Raw genomic sequence first — 15,539 nt, forward strand, 5'->3', positions numbered from 1 at the left:
ATGCAAAAGTTTTTCAATTTCATGAATTAATGTAAATACTGTCTTTATTACTTGTTTAATTTAGAATCCAACTCTGGATCATTGCTATGAAAGGAATAAGAACTGCTCCTTTATGATGTCAAATATTTAGCAAATAGATACATTTTGAACTTATGAAATACAATATAAAATATAAAATTTAGCTTCTACCAAAATGCTTTTCAACTTTCCCAGAAATACTTACCAAACAGAGGTCTTTCCTAGGTAATGTGTTTGTGGGATTATTAAACATATTACTGAGTTCCATTATTTATTTTTCTTCTTTGTCCAGTCTGTTCCATTGATCTATTTTCCTTTTAGTTTTTTTTTTTTAACTAGTACCAAATGGCTTTTTATTATTACTGTTTTACAATATAGTCTTGAAGTGTGGAACTGTATTCCTATTTCATTTTTACCTTTTCCTCAAGATTTCCCTTGAATGCTCTAGGCTATTTTTTTTTTTTAATTTGTTCAAATATTTTCTTTTTACATCACTTCCATTTCCACCTGTCTCTCTTCCCTTCCTTTACCTTCACCTTTTCTAATACAGAATTTTTAAAGAATCAGGCTTATAGTCCTGGTTTCCTCTCTGAGTTATGGTATATTCCTACACAAAATTGTGTTCCTGTGGTTCAACTCTGTTTCCACTTCAGATGAAAATTGGGTCATAACATGCCTGACCCTTCCCTCACCATATATACATATATATCTCCATATTTATATATTACTCTCTTCCTTATTTCTCCTCAATTTCTTTTCCTTTCATCTCTTAAAACAAAATAAAAACCAAAACCCAATGTCAATCCCACTTTGCCCTGTTTTTGTCTTTCTTATCTGTGACCTTTGAAAATTTTTGATCATTCTCTCATCTCTCAATTTGAATGCCAGCACTTCATTTCCATTTAGTTACTCCAATTGTTCAAGTGTGTTTATCTTTCTAGAATTGTCTTAATTCTAGATACCTTCTATTCTATTAACAACTGATGTCCTTCCTTGAGGAATAATGCTGTTTTTCAGTGAATTACCTATAATTGTAAATTTTTATCTTTTGGACTCATAGTTCAATATTTAATGATAACATAGTTTCACTTGATACTTGCCTCTGATACACAAATCCGAGCAGTTTTCTTTTATGATTTCTGCAGATAGTTTGGTCATGGTCTTCAGGAAACTAGATGATTCTTAAAATTCTCTCATCTTTGAGGAGTGCACAGCAAGCCATTTTTCCTGCGTAGTTATATATGGTGTCAGTTTTTTTTTCCCACTGCTTCTGCTCTGATATGTAGGACTGATATACTGCCGGCTTCAGGCCTCCAGTTATTAGAGGTCCCTAAAATGATTTAACTGGCCTTCTGATGTGTCCTCACAGAGGAGCCACAGACTTCAAGCACTGGTAGAGGAGATCATGTTGGCTTTCCCATTTAACTTCTCTGTCATCACTCCTAGTCTTCCAGCCACATTTCAGTACAGGCTTAATGAAGGAGGATGATATTGCAGCCATTTCTCACTGAATTTTCCAATCATTCTATCTGGTGCCATTTAAAAATCACTGCTGCAGTATATGTGGGAGAGCTAAGTTCTTCTATTTTTCACATAGTCACTTTAAGTAGGTCTTGTGGAAATATTTAAGAGAAAATGCTAAAAAACAAACAAACAAACCTTATTTAACAGGATTTGCACCAAAACTACAAATTAAGAAAGGATTATTTATCTAATGGAAAGAGAAAACAAGTCAAGATATATGTGACATGAGATCATATGAGTATTATAAAGCTTCAAGGATTTCCAGATTGAGACATATTGTGAATCACAAAAATTCAGAGAGTTCTAAGAGGCTTATGTTTTCAGGTCATAAAAGTTTCAGTATTTCCTAATGCTTTATTAGTTTATTATCATTTGCATATAGAATATTGTTTTCAATCAATAGCAGATTTAAAATGCAAAGGCCTATTAAATTTGAATTAAATCATATGAGGTGCTTAATTTCAGTATCTATAATTTGAAGCTACTATTTTGCTTTCAAAGTTATCATTGCTCAATTTTCAATGAGCAGATCTGATGAATGACATATCTCATCAAATCTGTAAATGAAACAAAGCAAGGAGGGAAAGCTAAAATATGGGATAGCAGAGTCGAGAACCAAAAAGGGCTGCCAAGGATAGAACTTTGGGTTATATTTACTAAAATGTAATTAAAATGAAGTAAATGCAAAGTCTTATGCTTTGATTAAAAAAAAAAAATCTATTTCTCAAAACAAAATGAGAAGACATGATTGACCAGCAATTTATGAGGGAAAAAAAAGATCTGGGAATTTAAATAGACTATAAGCTCAAAATGGGTCAGCAGTGTGATTTAGAAGTTGTAAAAGCTTATCTTGAGTCACATTAAGAGTAAAAGCTCAGAGATATAAGAAATTAGTAGTCCTGTACTTAAGTCCCAGTTGAACTACATGTAGAATAACCAATTCAGAACTCAGTATAGTAGCTTCAGAAGGACAATGTTAAGATAGAAAGCATCCAGAAGAGGTAAAATCCTGAAGGTGAAGAAACTTTAGCCAATGTTATATGCAGAAGGCTTAAAACGACTTAGGATATTTATCTTGGAAAAAGTTCTGGATTTGAAGAATGTAATGTAGATAGTTGATTACTTGTTCTGGCATGCAAGGACTGACTCAGGAGCAATGGGTTAATTTCGTAAGGACGAGAATTTAGCTTGATTCCAGGAAAAGTCGATCTTACAATGAGAACTGTCCCAAAGTGGATTGGTAAGCCATAATAGGACACAAGTTTCCCCATAATTGGAAATTATTAAAGAAACGAGATATCACATGTCAGGAACATCATAGTGGTGACTTGTTTTAGATACAGGTAGGATGAGATGGCTTCTGAGGTCCCTTCCAACTCTAGAATTTTCTAATTCTGAATTCTGACTGACTTAACCTTCCTAACATACTAACCTTAACTTAGTATGTTCGGTTTTCTCCCCCCCAGTATGAATTCACTGATGTAAAATAAGGTGAATTCTCTGGTTAAAGACCTCCACATGTTCAATACATGTCTAACATTTTTCACCAGAAAGAATTCTACAATGCTGAATAAGGATTATTATCTGGCCAAAGGCCTTGCCATATTCATTGCACTGATAAGGGTTTTTTTTTTTTTTTTTCCTGGCATTAATTCTCTGATGCTCTGACTTAAGAACTTCCCATTTTCATTAAATTCATAAGATTTTTCTCTCCAATATGAATTTTCTGATGTTGATTAAGTCCTGATTTCTGGCAGAAGGTCTTCCCACATTCACTACATTCATAAGGTTTTTCTCTAGTATGAATTCTTTGATGCTGAGTAAGTAGCCTTTTGCAGCGGAAGGCTTTTGGACATTCACTGCATTCAAAAGGTCTTTCTCCAGTATGAATTCTCTGATGTTCCGTCAGGTATGTACTCCGACTGAAGTCTCTTCCACATTCATTACATTCATATGGTTTTTCTCCAGTATGAATTCTCTGATGTTGAGCAAGTTGTATTCTATGGCAAAAGGCCTTCCCACATTCATTACATTCAAAAGGTTTTTCTCCAGTATGAATTACCAGATGTCGAGTAAGTTGTTCTCCCCTTCTAAAGGCCTTCCCACATTCATTACATTCATAAGGTTTCTCTCCTGTATGAATTCTTTGATGCAGAATAAGGTGTATTTTCTGGTTGAACTTCTTCCCACATTCATTACATTCATAAGGTTTTTCTCCAGTATGAATTTTCTGATGCTGAGTAAGGTGAATTCTCTGGTTGAAAGCTTTCCCACATTCACTGCATTCATGGGGTTTTTCTCCAGTATGAATTCGTCGATGCAAAGCAAGTCTTGAATTCCAAGCGAAGACCTTCCCACATTCAACACATTCATAAAATGTCCCTTCAGAATGAACTCTCTGATTTTGTGTATGTTCTGTTCCCTGATGGAAAGTTTTCCCATACTTATTACATTCATAAGTTTTCTTTCCAGCATGAATTTTCTGGTGTTCAGCAAGTCCCGAAATATATTCATTATGTTTATGAATTTTCTCTTTCATATGGATTGCTGGAGGTACAGAAAGGGATGAGCTCTGGGTGAAAACTCTTTCACATTCTTTATATTCACACTCCTCCTCCTCAGCACGTTTTCTACTGGCCTCATTAAAGCCAGAATTGTGACTGAAGAATTTCTCACATTTATCAGGCTTCCAAAATGTCTTCCTTGAGTAAATTTTATTACACTTATTTGGATCGGAACACATTCTGAAGAATTTTCTTTGAGCTTCACACTGATGAGAGCATTCTCCCAGAGAAATTCTTTGGTGTTGAAAAGGGATGGATGATGGACTTAAGCTTCTATCACATTTGTAACCTTCGGGACCTCTCACATTACTGGAAGTTTTGCTCCTAGAGGTTTTTATTGGCTTTGCATATTTTTCCTTATTGCTCTCTTGCTTCCCTACACCGGAAGAACACTGCCGAACTCCTTCACACTTGGAGACACAGGAAAAATGCTTTGTGATTCCTTCTGGGGATGATTCTCTTAAAGAAATATCCAGCTTTACGGCTGATCCCTTGGTTTCAGTCCCAGATTCACAATCTGAAAGAAATAAAAAGCGTCATTATCCCTTGTTCGGGCTGCTCTACTTTTAGTCTTATATAATGTCTCTTCCATTAAGAAAAAAAGGCAAAGTGTGAAAGGGAGAATAAGTATTGGTATCTTATCCTTAAGTTTCAACAATGTGTCAAGCACTAAACTGAGTGCTGGGTACAGAGACAAAGAAGAAACAATAGCTCTTTAAAGAGCTTATATTCTATTGGGGGAAACAATATAACCACATATAGAGTATGTCTGCAAAATGCAAGGGAATTTTGGTGTGTGTGAGGGGGAATTATCATTAGCTGTGGAATGGGGGTCATGTGGGAGAAAGTGATGGATTGGGCTAGATTACAGGGATGTAGACAACCTTGGAATGGTGTTCTGGAGCTCAATTCACACAGAGCTCACCTTTTAACCACAGGGCTCTGTTCTGGGCTCTTCTCTTCACCCTCTATGCTACTTCCCTTGCTGATCCCATCAGCCACATGAATCTGTCATCTCTGCGGATGATTCTCCAATCTCCCTATGGGCCCGAATCTCTGGCGATCTTCAGTCTTACATCTCCAAACATCTTTCAGACACCTCCAACTGCATATTCAGGAGACACCTTACACTCAACAGGTCCTAAAGAGATCTCAGCTTTTCCCTAAATCTTCCCTCTATCTGGACTTCCCATTGCTTCTCCCAGTTCCTCAGACCCACGGTCTAGACATTATCCTGCACTCCTCACATACAATCTGTCACCAAGACTTATTTATCTCACCTTTGCCACATCACTCAGATATGCCCCTTTCTCTCCTCTGACCCGGTCACGTTCAGGGCCAGGCCCTCATTGCCTCACACCTGGAGCATTACAACTGTTTTTTGATGGCTCTGTCTTACCCCAGTCTCTTCCCCACTCTGATCCATTCTGTTCAGCTCACAAACTGATCTTTCTAAACTGCACGTCTGACCATGTCATCCCTTTACCTGCCCCCACTACCTACATTCCAATGGCTTCCAACTTGCCTCCATCTGGAGGCACCTCTATGTGGCCCCCCAATCCTTTTATAACCTGGCAATTTTCTACTTTTCTATTCTCATACCTGACCTTGCCTCAGACTTTTCTGCCTGACACTGGCCTCCTGGCTGTTCCAGGAACAAGACCTTTTCTATCTTGGCTCCAAGTATTTTCTCTGGCTATTTCCCATGCCCTCTCTCCTCATTTCTACTGGTTTCCTTGAAGTCCCAACCAAAATTCCATCTACCAAAAAAAATAAAAAAAGTCATTTCAATTCATTCTTCTTCCACTACTTCTGTCTTCCTGGTATTAACTATTCCCCATCTATCTTGCCATCTTCCCCATAAGGTTGTGAGCTCCTTGAGCACAGGGATTGTCTTTTGCTCTTTTTGGTAATCCTAGCACTTAGCACAGTGCCCGACACACAGGAGGTGCTTAATAAATGTTTACTAAGTACTCCAGGTATAAATGACTTTTAACTCCGAACAGTAGCATTTGCATTGTAAGCTAGAAATAACATAGGGAATCACTAGTGTCTTATGGCCCTTCCTCCTTCAAGAGAATGGTCAAGCATAACCACCTGGGAAGTTTTCCCTGCTCTTCTCTACTGCTGGTGTCTTTCCCTTAATCTTCCTTGTATTAAATGACTGTACTTAGCTGTAATGTTCACGCTACAATGTATGTACAAGCATGATTCCCTATATAACATGTGTATACACACATGCATGAGTTATGTTTGGGGGTGTATATAGGTATGTTTATATGAACGTCTCTATGTGTGTGTAAATATAAATATAAGCATAGATATGTATCTCCTTGTTAGAGAAGTACAGATAAGATGCTATAAGAAATGATAAACTGGATACTTTCAATAAAACCTGTAAAGACTTTCCTGAACTGAAGGAGAATGAAGTGAGCAGAACCAGGAGAGCCCCATACATAGTAAAGCAAGACTGTATGATAATCATCTGTGAATAATTTAGTTATTCTTAACAATACCATGATCCAAGGAGACTCCAACAGACTCTCTCAGAAAAGGGAGTCTGAGGAAAACTGATATGGTACCCTCAGAGAAGGAACTAATGGGAGTCTGAATGCAGATCAAAACATACTAGAATTCATTTTATTTTTACAGGGTTTTCATCTGCTTTCTTTTACAACATGACATGGAAATGTTTTGCATGAAAGCACACGTATGACCTCTATCAAATTGCTTGCTGTCTCTAGGGAGAAGGGAGAGGAAGAAAAAAAGTAAAGAATTTGGAACTCAACTTTTAAAAAATGTTTAAAATTTTATATCTTATTGGAAAAAATATTATTCAAGAAAAAATTATTAACAACATTGTACCATCCAGGGTACAAATTAAGCCTCCTAAAGCACTGCCCACTATCATGTCTCTTAAATAAAACTAATTATTTTCAAACAGCACCAAAAAATCTTAATCACTTGAGGCACATGGATGAAATCAAATAATGTCTCCACTAAAATCCCATTAAACCTTTCAAGACATCCCATGAAATCTTTCTCAAATGATATAAAAAGAGTCATTATGAATCCAGAGGCATAAAATTGTGATTCTCCTACTCCAATAAACTCCAGAATCCAGAGATTCTGAAGGCTTTAAGCTTGAATGAATTAATACAAGTGAGCCAATGAACAGACACAACACTTACAAATAATTCTGCATCCTTCAGAAAAATACACTGAGCTTGAAGCTGTAAAGGAGAAAGCTGCAACTACATACATCAATAGACTGACATCCTGAACTCAAAGCTCAACAGGGTGAACACGTCTGGAGTAGTTAAAAGCATCAACTGGATCCTTAATCAACTAAGAGGCCAGAACCATGAGGAGTAAAAAAATAAGAGGACTGGAAAGGGGCAAGAAAGGGCAGGTTCGGAAGGACTTTGGAGACCCTCTGTATTGTTCTGAAGGTGGCGGAGAGAAACTGGAGTTTACTGAGGAGAGTGAAACTGAATAGCTAGAGGACAGGGGCAGGCAGACACCCCCTTTCCCCTACAGCTACCCCCACAGAGATGGTGGCCTGGAGGACAAAGGCAGGCAGACACCCCCTTTCCCTACAGCTACCCCCACAATCAGAGATGCCGGCCTGAACCAGGGTGAGAGCAGGATCAGAAGGGAGGAGGAGGGGTAATCAGGGGTTGCTGCAGAGGGGAAGCTGACAGGCTTTAGCAACAACAGGGTATGGGGGTGGGAGATAATAAAACAGATTGGGAGGTGCCATCGATGTTGGGAGTCTGGGGGGCCGGGAAACAATACAGTAACACAGTAATGGGGGAGAGGGGAGGATTGAGGGCAGAAGATGAGTTCTGTTCTGGACTCTCAGGTCACTCTGTTTCCTTTGCTAGGCCCTCCCCCAGATCATGCCCTCTGGCCACGAGTCCCTCAGGGCTCTGTCCAGGGTCCTCCCTTTTCCCTTCTCTAGACTCATGGCCTTAGTGGCCACAGCCAATCACCCAAATTTAATCACCATTCATGATTTCTATACCTCTTGTAGCCCAACCATTCTGCTGCCCTTCAATACCCCATCTCCAAAAGTGTAGAGGGCCACAGATAGTGGGGAAACCCTGGGGGTTCCATCAACCAAAGGGAACCTGCTGAAAGTGTCTGGTTCCGCTCTAGTCTATCCCTAAGGGCTCTCAGCCTTCCTGAGAAGTCAGGGTGGGGGGGATGGAGGGGGCGACAACCTGTGTTCTGATTAAAGCAGAGAGACAGCAGGTGGCAAAGAGACATCTACATCAATAGCAAGTTGTTCATGCGGTCCCACATTGCAGTGTGCTATAGTTAGTAAGGACATTGGGGTATATAAGACAGAGAATTTGGAATAAGTAGACTCCATGTTTGACCATCCACGTTGACCCTCTTCTTCTAAGACCAAGGACTCGGGCTGGTACCAAGATCCTCCAGAGAGCTAGTCCGCACAACACAAAAGCCCCCACGGGCCCTCCTCACCCCAAGCCTGTATTATGGAAGCAGCTGCTGCTGGGTCCGGCTGGCCCAATTGGACGCACATTCAGCCTGCAAAAGGCAGATCTGATTATGTCATTTCTCCTACTCAATAAACTCCATGCCTCCCCATCACCTCAAGGACCAAATATGAAATCCTCTGTCTGGCTTTCAATCCCTTTTCCAGGCCTCTTTCTACCTGTCCACTCTTCTTGAACCATGTGCAGTGGCTCCAGCCTCCTGGGCCTGGGGGGGCCGGGGGAGAATCAGGGATCTACATGCTCTCCAGTGATGGTTTTAGGAAGCAGTGAGTAACCTTCGGAAGCCCAAAGCATGAGGGGGCTGTGTCCATATCAGAGCACATTCAGCTCTTCAATCGGCCTCCACCCCACCTGCCCCAGAGTTTTGTTCGGAAGTTTTTGCTAATAATGGTCTCAATGTCACTCTTAAAAGGAACGACTGCTCCTTTGCCACAGTCCTTTGTATGGGAAGCAGGGAGCACCAGGGTAACCAAGGCTTTAGCTCACCCTTCCACTTCTGCCACATTGCCCATTCCACCCCTACCAAAGCTAAGCAGAGGGGGGCAACTGTGACCCAGCACCCCAGGGGAGCCAAACTCCTCGCCAGCCCTGCAACATTAATGGTTCTAGCCGCACTGACGCCCAGAGAAGCTCTGACCAAGGCCCATTCTCCGGTGACTGAACGCTTCCCTGTGGCCAGCACCTTCACACTCCAATATCATTCTCCCTGTTCCTATTTTACTAGAATCCCTGGGAGATGGCCCCCTCTGCTGTCCACCCTGCCGTCCTTCTCAGGACTAGCCCCCCAACTGGATCACTCCTTCCCTGGGCAGGTGCCATTCCCCTTCCTTCATGAGCAGCCTTTCCCTGGTTTTGGACATTTTTCTCCTAGAGCCCCGACTCCCCCCCACGGTGAGCGTGGAGGGCTATCTTGAATAGGGAGGACTCTCTCGAGCACAGGCCAGACATTCTCCCACCTCCCCAACAGGGTCCTGGCCACGGGGCCAGAATCATCCTTGTGCCCACAGGGACTGCTAGACTTTCCTCCTGCAACATCCTCTGCTCACAAATTGCACCAACCTTTACTTCCAGGTCACCTCGGGGTGACGTTAGATACAACTTCCCAAAAGTTGGAATGGCCTTCCTGAGGAGGGATGGGTTCCCCTTCGAAGACCTCAAAAGCCGGAATCCTCCTTAAATAAGTTGGACTAGAAAGATATCGAGGTCCTTCCAACTCACAAATTCTGCACTAATTCGAGAGAGAGCGTGGCACGTCGGGACTTGCCTGGGTGGAGGCAGGGGAGACAGGATCAGAGTAGATCATTGCAAGACTCCCATGAGGTCTAATCAGGGTTGGGTGTGAAATAAGGTGTTGAGTGAACAAATGTGGAGGGAGAAAATGTCAAATCTTGGCAACTTCTCATACAGTACAGTATGTGAGGGAGAGTCAGGAGGCGAGACAAATGCAGAAACTGTGAACCAGGAGGTTGGATGAAGTGCTGAGAAGTTTGGGGGAGAGCTGGGTATGAGGGGAAAGATCGGAGCCCTGTTTAGAGCACAGCGATTCTGACTCGACCTCAGGACATCCGGTCTGAAACGTCCAGTGGACAATGTGCCAGGTGGGTCTGAAGCTTGGGGGAGAGGCCAGGTCTGTGGGTGGACCTACGAGCCATCACTAGGCAGACGGATGGCACCCCGCTTGAAGTCAATCCTCCTTCCTCACAGCTCCTAAACAAGGCAGCCACAAGAAACCAAATCCTGGAGTATTCGGGCCCGCTCTACAGGTAAAGTTGGGGTTCTGGGATAAAAAGGGAAGGGGAGAGAATTATCTCCCAAAAGTCCCTGCCTTGTTTGCTATCAAGAATGAGAAGTACCTCCTTAGCACTAAGCACCCCAGACCTGGAACCAGAGGCGTGACCATTCAGTCAAAGGTGATGTCTGCTGACCCTGTGCATCCTTGGGATGAACCCAGTGAGAACAAATAGGAGTCTGTATAGACCTGCACCAATGCTAAGCAAAGGCAACATTGTAAAAATTCAGAAAAAATTGGCAACGGTCTCTTTTCCTTTAAATAAATCCTGTGTCTTGGTCAACTAAGGCCACTGTATTTTTCACTATTATGTTGGAACCTTTCTATCACTGCCTTCTGATGCTCACTAATACTATAATGCCATCAGACAGAGCCAAGCACACACATCCCGCTTCAGCCACGTGTCTGCCCTGCTCCACTCACCCCCAGGAAGGACCAGATCCACGTGGCCACAGCCAGGAGAAGGCCGTGACCACCGCTCTCGTGATTCTGCCACAGAACACAACCTAGCCTGAGGGTGGCCCTGGGTCCATCACCTGGCAGACGGATGGCAGCCCCCCTCCCTCTTCAGAGCTAAACAAGGCAGCCACAAGGAACCAAGTCCTGGAGGACTCCGGCCGCTCTCCAAGTTCTCACAAAGCCGGGGCTCTGGGGTAAGGAATTGCCACTCCCCATTCCCGCCGACCTTTCCATGTAGCATTTCTCCGTGGACGACCATGACTAAGTGAGCTACACATTTCTCACTGGTTTTTGTAGATGTGACATCGTAACTGCTGGGGGGTGGGGGGCGAAGCCTGAATAATTTATGACAGAAAAACGTGTGGAAAACTATCATTCCAGAGGAAATCACAAATATTATAGAATTCGGAGAAACGTATGGCTTGGAGACAAGTGGTCTCCGAACGGGGCCCCTGGCCTTATTCTGTCCCTCCTCCATGTGCCAATGGGGTCTGCCTAAATCACCGGTGTGGGATCCAAAGTGAACTCGCTCCTCGGCCCTTCCACCAAGCCTCTGCTGTCTAACGGACCTCTCTCTCACCCTGGGTCTCACGCACAGACCAGCCTGGACCCGTCAGCAAGCTCCCTCCTCACCTGCCCCCAGGAGCCCCCAGGTCCTTCCTGTGGCCCCTTCTACATGGCTCCTTCCCAGATCAGCTGCTGTCTCCTCCCTCTCTCCCCCCCCCCCCCCAGGAAAGCCTTCCCTTCACTTCTGCTGCCACTCACACATGTCCTGGCTGCCTCCCCAAGGGCAAGGGCAGGGCCAGGGTTAGGGTAACCCCAAAGACAGACGCAACAAAAGATGCCCCCCCCATGGAGGGCCCTCTTTCTCTGAGTCTAGAGGACATGGGGGAAGAAAAGTGATTTGCTGGGATCAAGATAAGGTTCCGGCAACCAGAGCCCCAAAGAGACTGGAGGGGAGGTGGGGGGTGGGCGATGGCCCACCCCTCACAAGCTGTGCGTCCCTCCCTCCTTCCCTCTTTCCCTCCCTCCCTCACCTGGCCATGGGCCTGCCTCCGGGTCTTTCCTTGCCATCCAAGGTGCTTCTCCTTGCTTCAGATGGGAGATCAGGTCCGGTCTGGAGGCTGCGAGCCCTGGTGTGGACAATGGGTAAGGAAAGGGGACAGAGAGACACCTCAGAGCGCATGTCCTCCCCTCTGGCTCGGGGAGGCCCACGGAGGGCCAGGGGGTGTCTGAAAGATGCTCTGTGAGATGTACGTGTTACAGGTACACACACAGGCGCAGCAGGACGCAGAGCGGCAAACCCCTCACGGCCCCCACTCCCACCCTCCGAGTCCAGGAAGCCTTGGGGCCTTCAGGGATCTGCAGTCTAGGAATTAAAGGAAGCCGTGGCCAGAGGGATTAGGGTGTGGGGGCGGGGCAGGGGGCGCGTCCACATGGCCTGGCTCGGGTGGGAGGGGTCTGATCTGCACTTGGAAGGGTTCTGGGGGCTCCCTGAGGCAGAGTGAGGGGAGAGACCCCAGATGAGAGGGGCGGAGACCCCAGGTGAGGGGGGGCAGTTTAGACAGCCCGAGGTGGCCCCCAAACACCGCAGCGGGCAAAGGAGGCCCAGGGGCCGGGGAAGCCTCCTCACCCAGGCACACCAGGTTGCTGTAGTTCTCCAGCATCACCTCCCGGTACAGCTCCTTCTGGGAGGAGTCCAAGCGCCCCCACTCCTCCTGGGTGAAGTCCACGGACACGTCCTGGAAGGTCACCGAGCCCTGAAAAGGGAGCCCCCGGGAGTGAGCGAGCCCCGCCCGGGGGGCGCCCGGACCATGCACGGGGGGATCTATCCTGGCTCGGGAGGGGAAGCCCAGCCCAGAGCGGGGCGCGGCCGGCCCTGGGGGAGCGCCTGAGGATGTGCAGGAACAAGGGGTCGGGGCGCCCACCAGTGGCTGGGGGGAGGGGGGCGGCCTCAGCCCACCAGGAGGGGCGCCAGTGCTGAGGCTCCAAAACAGGGACCCAGGCGGCTGAGCCCAGGGCAGGCACAGCGAGAGCGGACCGGAGCCGGCCACTCTGGGAGGCCGGCCACTCTGGGAGGCCGGCCACTCTGGGAGGCCGGCCACTCTGGGAGGCCGGCCACTCTGGGAGGCCGGCCACTCTGGGAGGCCGGCCACTCTGGGAGGCCGGCCACTCTGGGAGGCCGGCCTGTGGGTCTCGAGGGCCCAGGGACGCTTCCCCCCAGGGCGGCACCGGGACCCCTGCGCGGGCGGCCAGAGAGCCCGGCCCCAGTGAGCAAGGAAGCTGCCTCAGCGGGCCTGCGGGGCCGGTCTGACCCCCAGGGGGCGCTCGGAGGGGCCTGCAGAGTTCCCTCTGCCTCTGTCTGCTGCCCTGGAGGGAGGGGGGAGGCTGGGCGGAGACCTTCGAGGTGATGGGGAGAAAGGGCCGTCAAGGAGGCTCCGGCTCACAGACGTGGGAGACAGCAATGGGAGCCCCGCTGGGGAGGGTCCCAGGCTGCCTCAGTTTCCCAGGGGGCCCCAGGGCCTGAGCCGCCTCATGACCCCCTCACCTGGCAGGCGCGGGCTGGCAGGAGCACAGGCGCCATCCCGGGCTCCTCGGGTCTCCTTCTTCCCGGGGAAAGGCGGAGCTGCAGAGAAAACAGAAGCCTCCCCTCAGAAAACACCTCCCCCCCAGCCCTACGGCCACTTCTGGCTGAGACGGACCCCCCGGGTGGCCGGAGAAGGCGGCAGCGGCCACAGGAAGGGGGTAACTCGGCCCAGGCATCGCGCTGGCTCAGCCACTGGCCGGGTGGCTCCTGCCCCACCCCTGGACTGCGGGGGCTCGGGAGGCTGGAGTCACGCCGGGGCCCGGATGTCACTGGTCTGGGCCATGGGGGGGCAGCGGGGATTGAGAGCAGCAGTTACCTGCCCAGCCCTCCCGAGGGGCGGGGGGCGGCCTGCAAGCATTTATGAGGCACCTGCTGTGTGCTAGGCGGGGTGCTCCCTTCAGGTCACTCCAGAAGTGACCATCAAGGAGACCGGCAGAAATTGGGGGAGGGGCAGCACTCCCAGGCTGTCGGCCCACCAGTGTTGGGGAGGCACCTTCTGGAGGAGACAGCAAGGATTTGGAGACCCCCGTCTAACAATCTCTCAGCGACTCTGCCATTGCTCCCACAGTGCGGCGGATTCTAGCGGCTTCCGCTCTCAGGACGGTCCCACGAACCCCGGAGGAGCCCACTCTTCGGGGCTGACTTCAGCGGGAGAGTCTGTGGGTCGGTGACAGCCCAAATCCGGGGGCCTCTCCTTGCTCCTGCCTCTGGGCCACAGAATTACCCCGTCAGCGACAGAAACTCCCCGAAAGGGCTTCCTTCTCTTAGCAGTTTGCGCATTTCTCAGCCTGCTTCAGTTGACGTGACAGTTACAATTCTCTGCCCCCGGACTAGGACGCGGGGCTCAGGCTTTGGGGTTCTTTTGAGGCCCCAACTTCTGGGCTCCTCTTCCCCACCACCACACTATGTGCTAAGGACAGGGACGGGGTACAGAGGCTCGGGCAGCTGCCTCCGGGGGTGGCCGCCTAGGAGACAAGTGGAGAAACGGGGGCGGAGGGGCAGCAGGCGTAGTCAGCCTACAAGCGTTTATGAGGCACCTACTGTATACTAAGCTCGGGTTCTAGTCGGGTCCACTCCCGGAGATGACTACACATGGGAGACAAGGCCAGAAAGAAGCGGGGGGAGTGAGACACTCTTCCGGGTTGCCCCCGCACGGGCGCCCCTCCCGCGCTCAGCCCCGTGCCTGGCACACAGCAGGCGCTTCATACAAGCTCGCAGGCTGATGGACCACCTAGGAGGAGGCAGGGGGAGGACTGAGGGGCGGAGCGGGGAGGAGCATGAGGTGGGGAAAATGGGTCAAGCCCAGCCCGTGGAGCAGGAGAGGGCCCTGATTGGTTCTCAGGCGCCGCCCCGCTTCCCTTGGTGACCAATGAGAGCCTGGGCTCGGAGGGGGGCGGGGCACTGCCCAAGTTGCGCAAGCGCGCTTCCCCCCTCGCCCTCCTGCAGAGTTCCGCAGCCCGGGCCAAGTGCCAGGGATGCGTCTCCTCCCCTGCCCCTTCAGACCCCTGCCTCAACTCACCCCACCCGAGGCCCGGGACGCGGGACACGAACCCTGGTGACGGCAACTGGGCGCCACACGGAACCGAGGCGGCCCAGGCGCGCGCCCGAGCCGGCGGAGCAAGAGGCACCTATAGAACGCGCGAGACGCGCGCGAGTGACGCAGCCCCGGAGGGCGGGAAGTGACGTAGAGCGGGCCATCCCCCTCGGCTCCCCTGCATGACGTAATCTTGGGCGGAGCCTAGGAGGCGGGGCCTCCTCCCCGCCTTCCCCCACCCCGCGGCCAGCCTCCTCCCCCGCCTTCCCCCACCCCGCGGCCAGCCTCCTCCCCCGCCTTCCCCACCCCCTGGCCAGCCTCCTGGAGCTGGGACCCATTTGCTGGGAATGGAGGCGGAGGAGAGGCTGAGGCTGCAGCAGGGATTACTGTGTGCGGGGACCTCTGCTCTGGAAAGGAGTGACTCGCCATCAGTGAGGAGGCCTGGAGCGAGACTGTCTCGGGTTTGGGGCTTTGCTGCAAGACCCCCTGCTTTGAGGCTGCCTGCTGCTGCGCGCGCCCCACCTTAGTGAGAGAGACT

General features: G+C 48.8%; 1 protein-coding gene across 5 annotated transcripts; it reads right to left on the bottom strand.

Moving 5' to 3' along the window:
• Positions 1-327: 327 nt before the first annotated feature.
• On the bottom strand, positions 328-15,200 carry LOC105749459 (zinc finger protein 383). 5 transcript variants are annotated; one of them, XM_031949136.1, is made up of 5 exons: positions 15,019-15,180; positions 13,429-13,506; positions 12,514-12,640; positions 11,918-12,013; positions 328-4,623 (listed from the first exon to the last, which is right to left on the bottom strand). In XM_031949136.1, exons 1-5 carry the CDS (start codon positions 15,163-15,165, stop codon positions 3,212-3,214), a joined length of 1,860 nt encoding a protein of 619 aa, XP_031804996.1. In that variant the 5' UTR covers positions 15,166-15,180; the 3' UTR covers positions 328-3,211. The 5 variants fall into 5 exon arrangements, with proteins under 5 accessions (XP_031804996.1, XP_031804997.1, XP_031804998.1 ...); XM_031949137.1 differs by having other exon boundaries at positions 14,987-15,086; XM_031949138.1 differs by lacking the exon at positions 15,019-15,180 and adding an exon at positions 13,961-14,967.
• Positions 15,201-15,539: the final 339 nt, after the last annotated feature.

Source organism: Sarcophilus harrisii, chromosome 1 (genome assembly GCF_902635505.1).
Source record: "Sarcophilus harrisii chromosome 1, mSarHar1.11, whole genome shotgun sequence".
Lineage (NCBI taxonomy): Eukaryota > Metazoa > Chordata > Mammalia > Dasyuromorphia > Dasyuridae > Sarcophilus > Sarcophilus harrisii.

What these genes read in the sequence shown, in the direction of transcription:
- LOC105749459 (XM_031949136.1), bottom strand. Translation starts at nt 15,165, where the DNA reads ATGGCCCGCTCTACGTCACTTCCCGCCCTCCGGGGCTGCGTCACTCGC. An exon ending in CAGCAACCTGGTGTGCCTGG is followed by an intron (nt 12,014 to 12,513) that starts GTGAGGAGGCTT and finishes TGTCCACACCAG; the next exon opens with GGCTCGCAGCCTCCAGACCG. An exon ending in GGAGGCAGGCCCATGGCCAG is followed by an intron (nt 4,624 to 11,917) that starts GTGAGGGAGGGA and finishes TATTTCTTTCAG; the next exon opens with ATTGTGAATCTGGGACTGAA.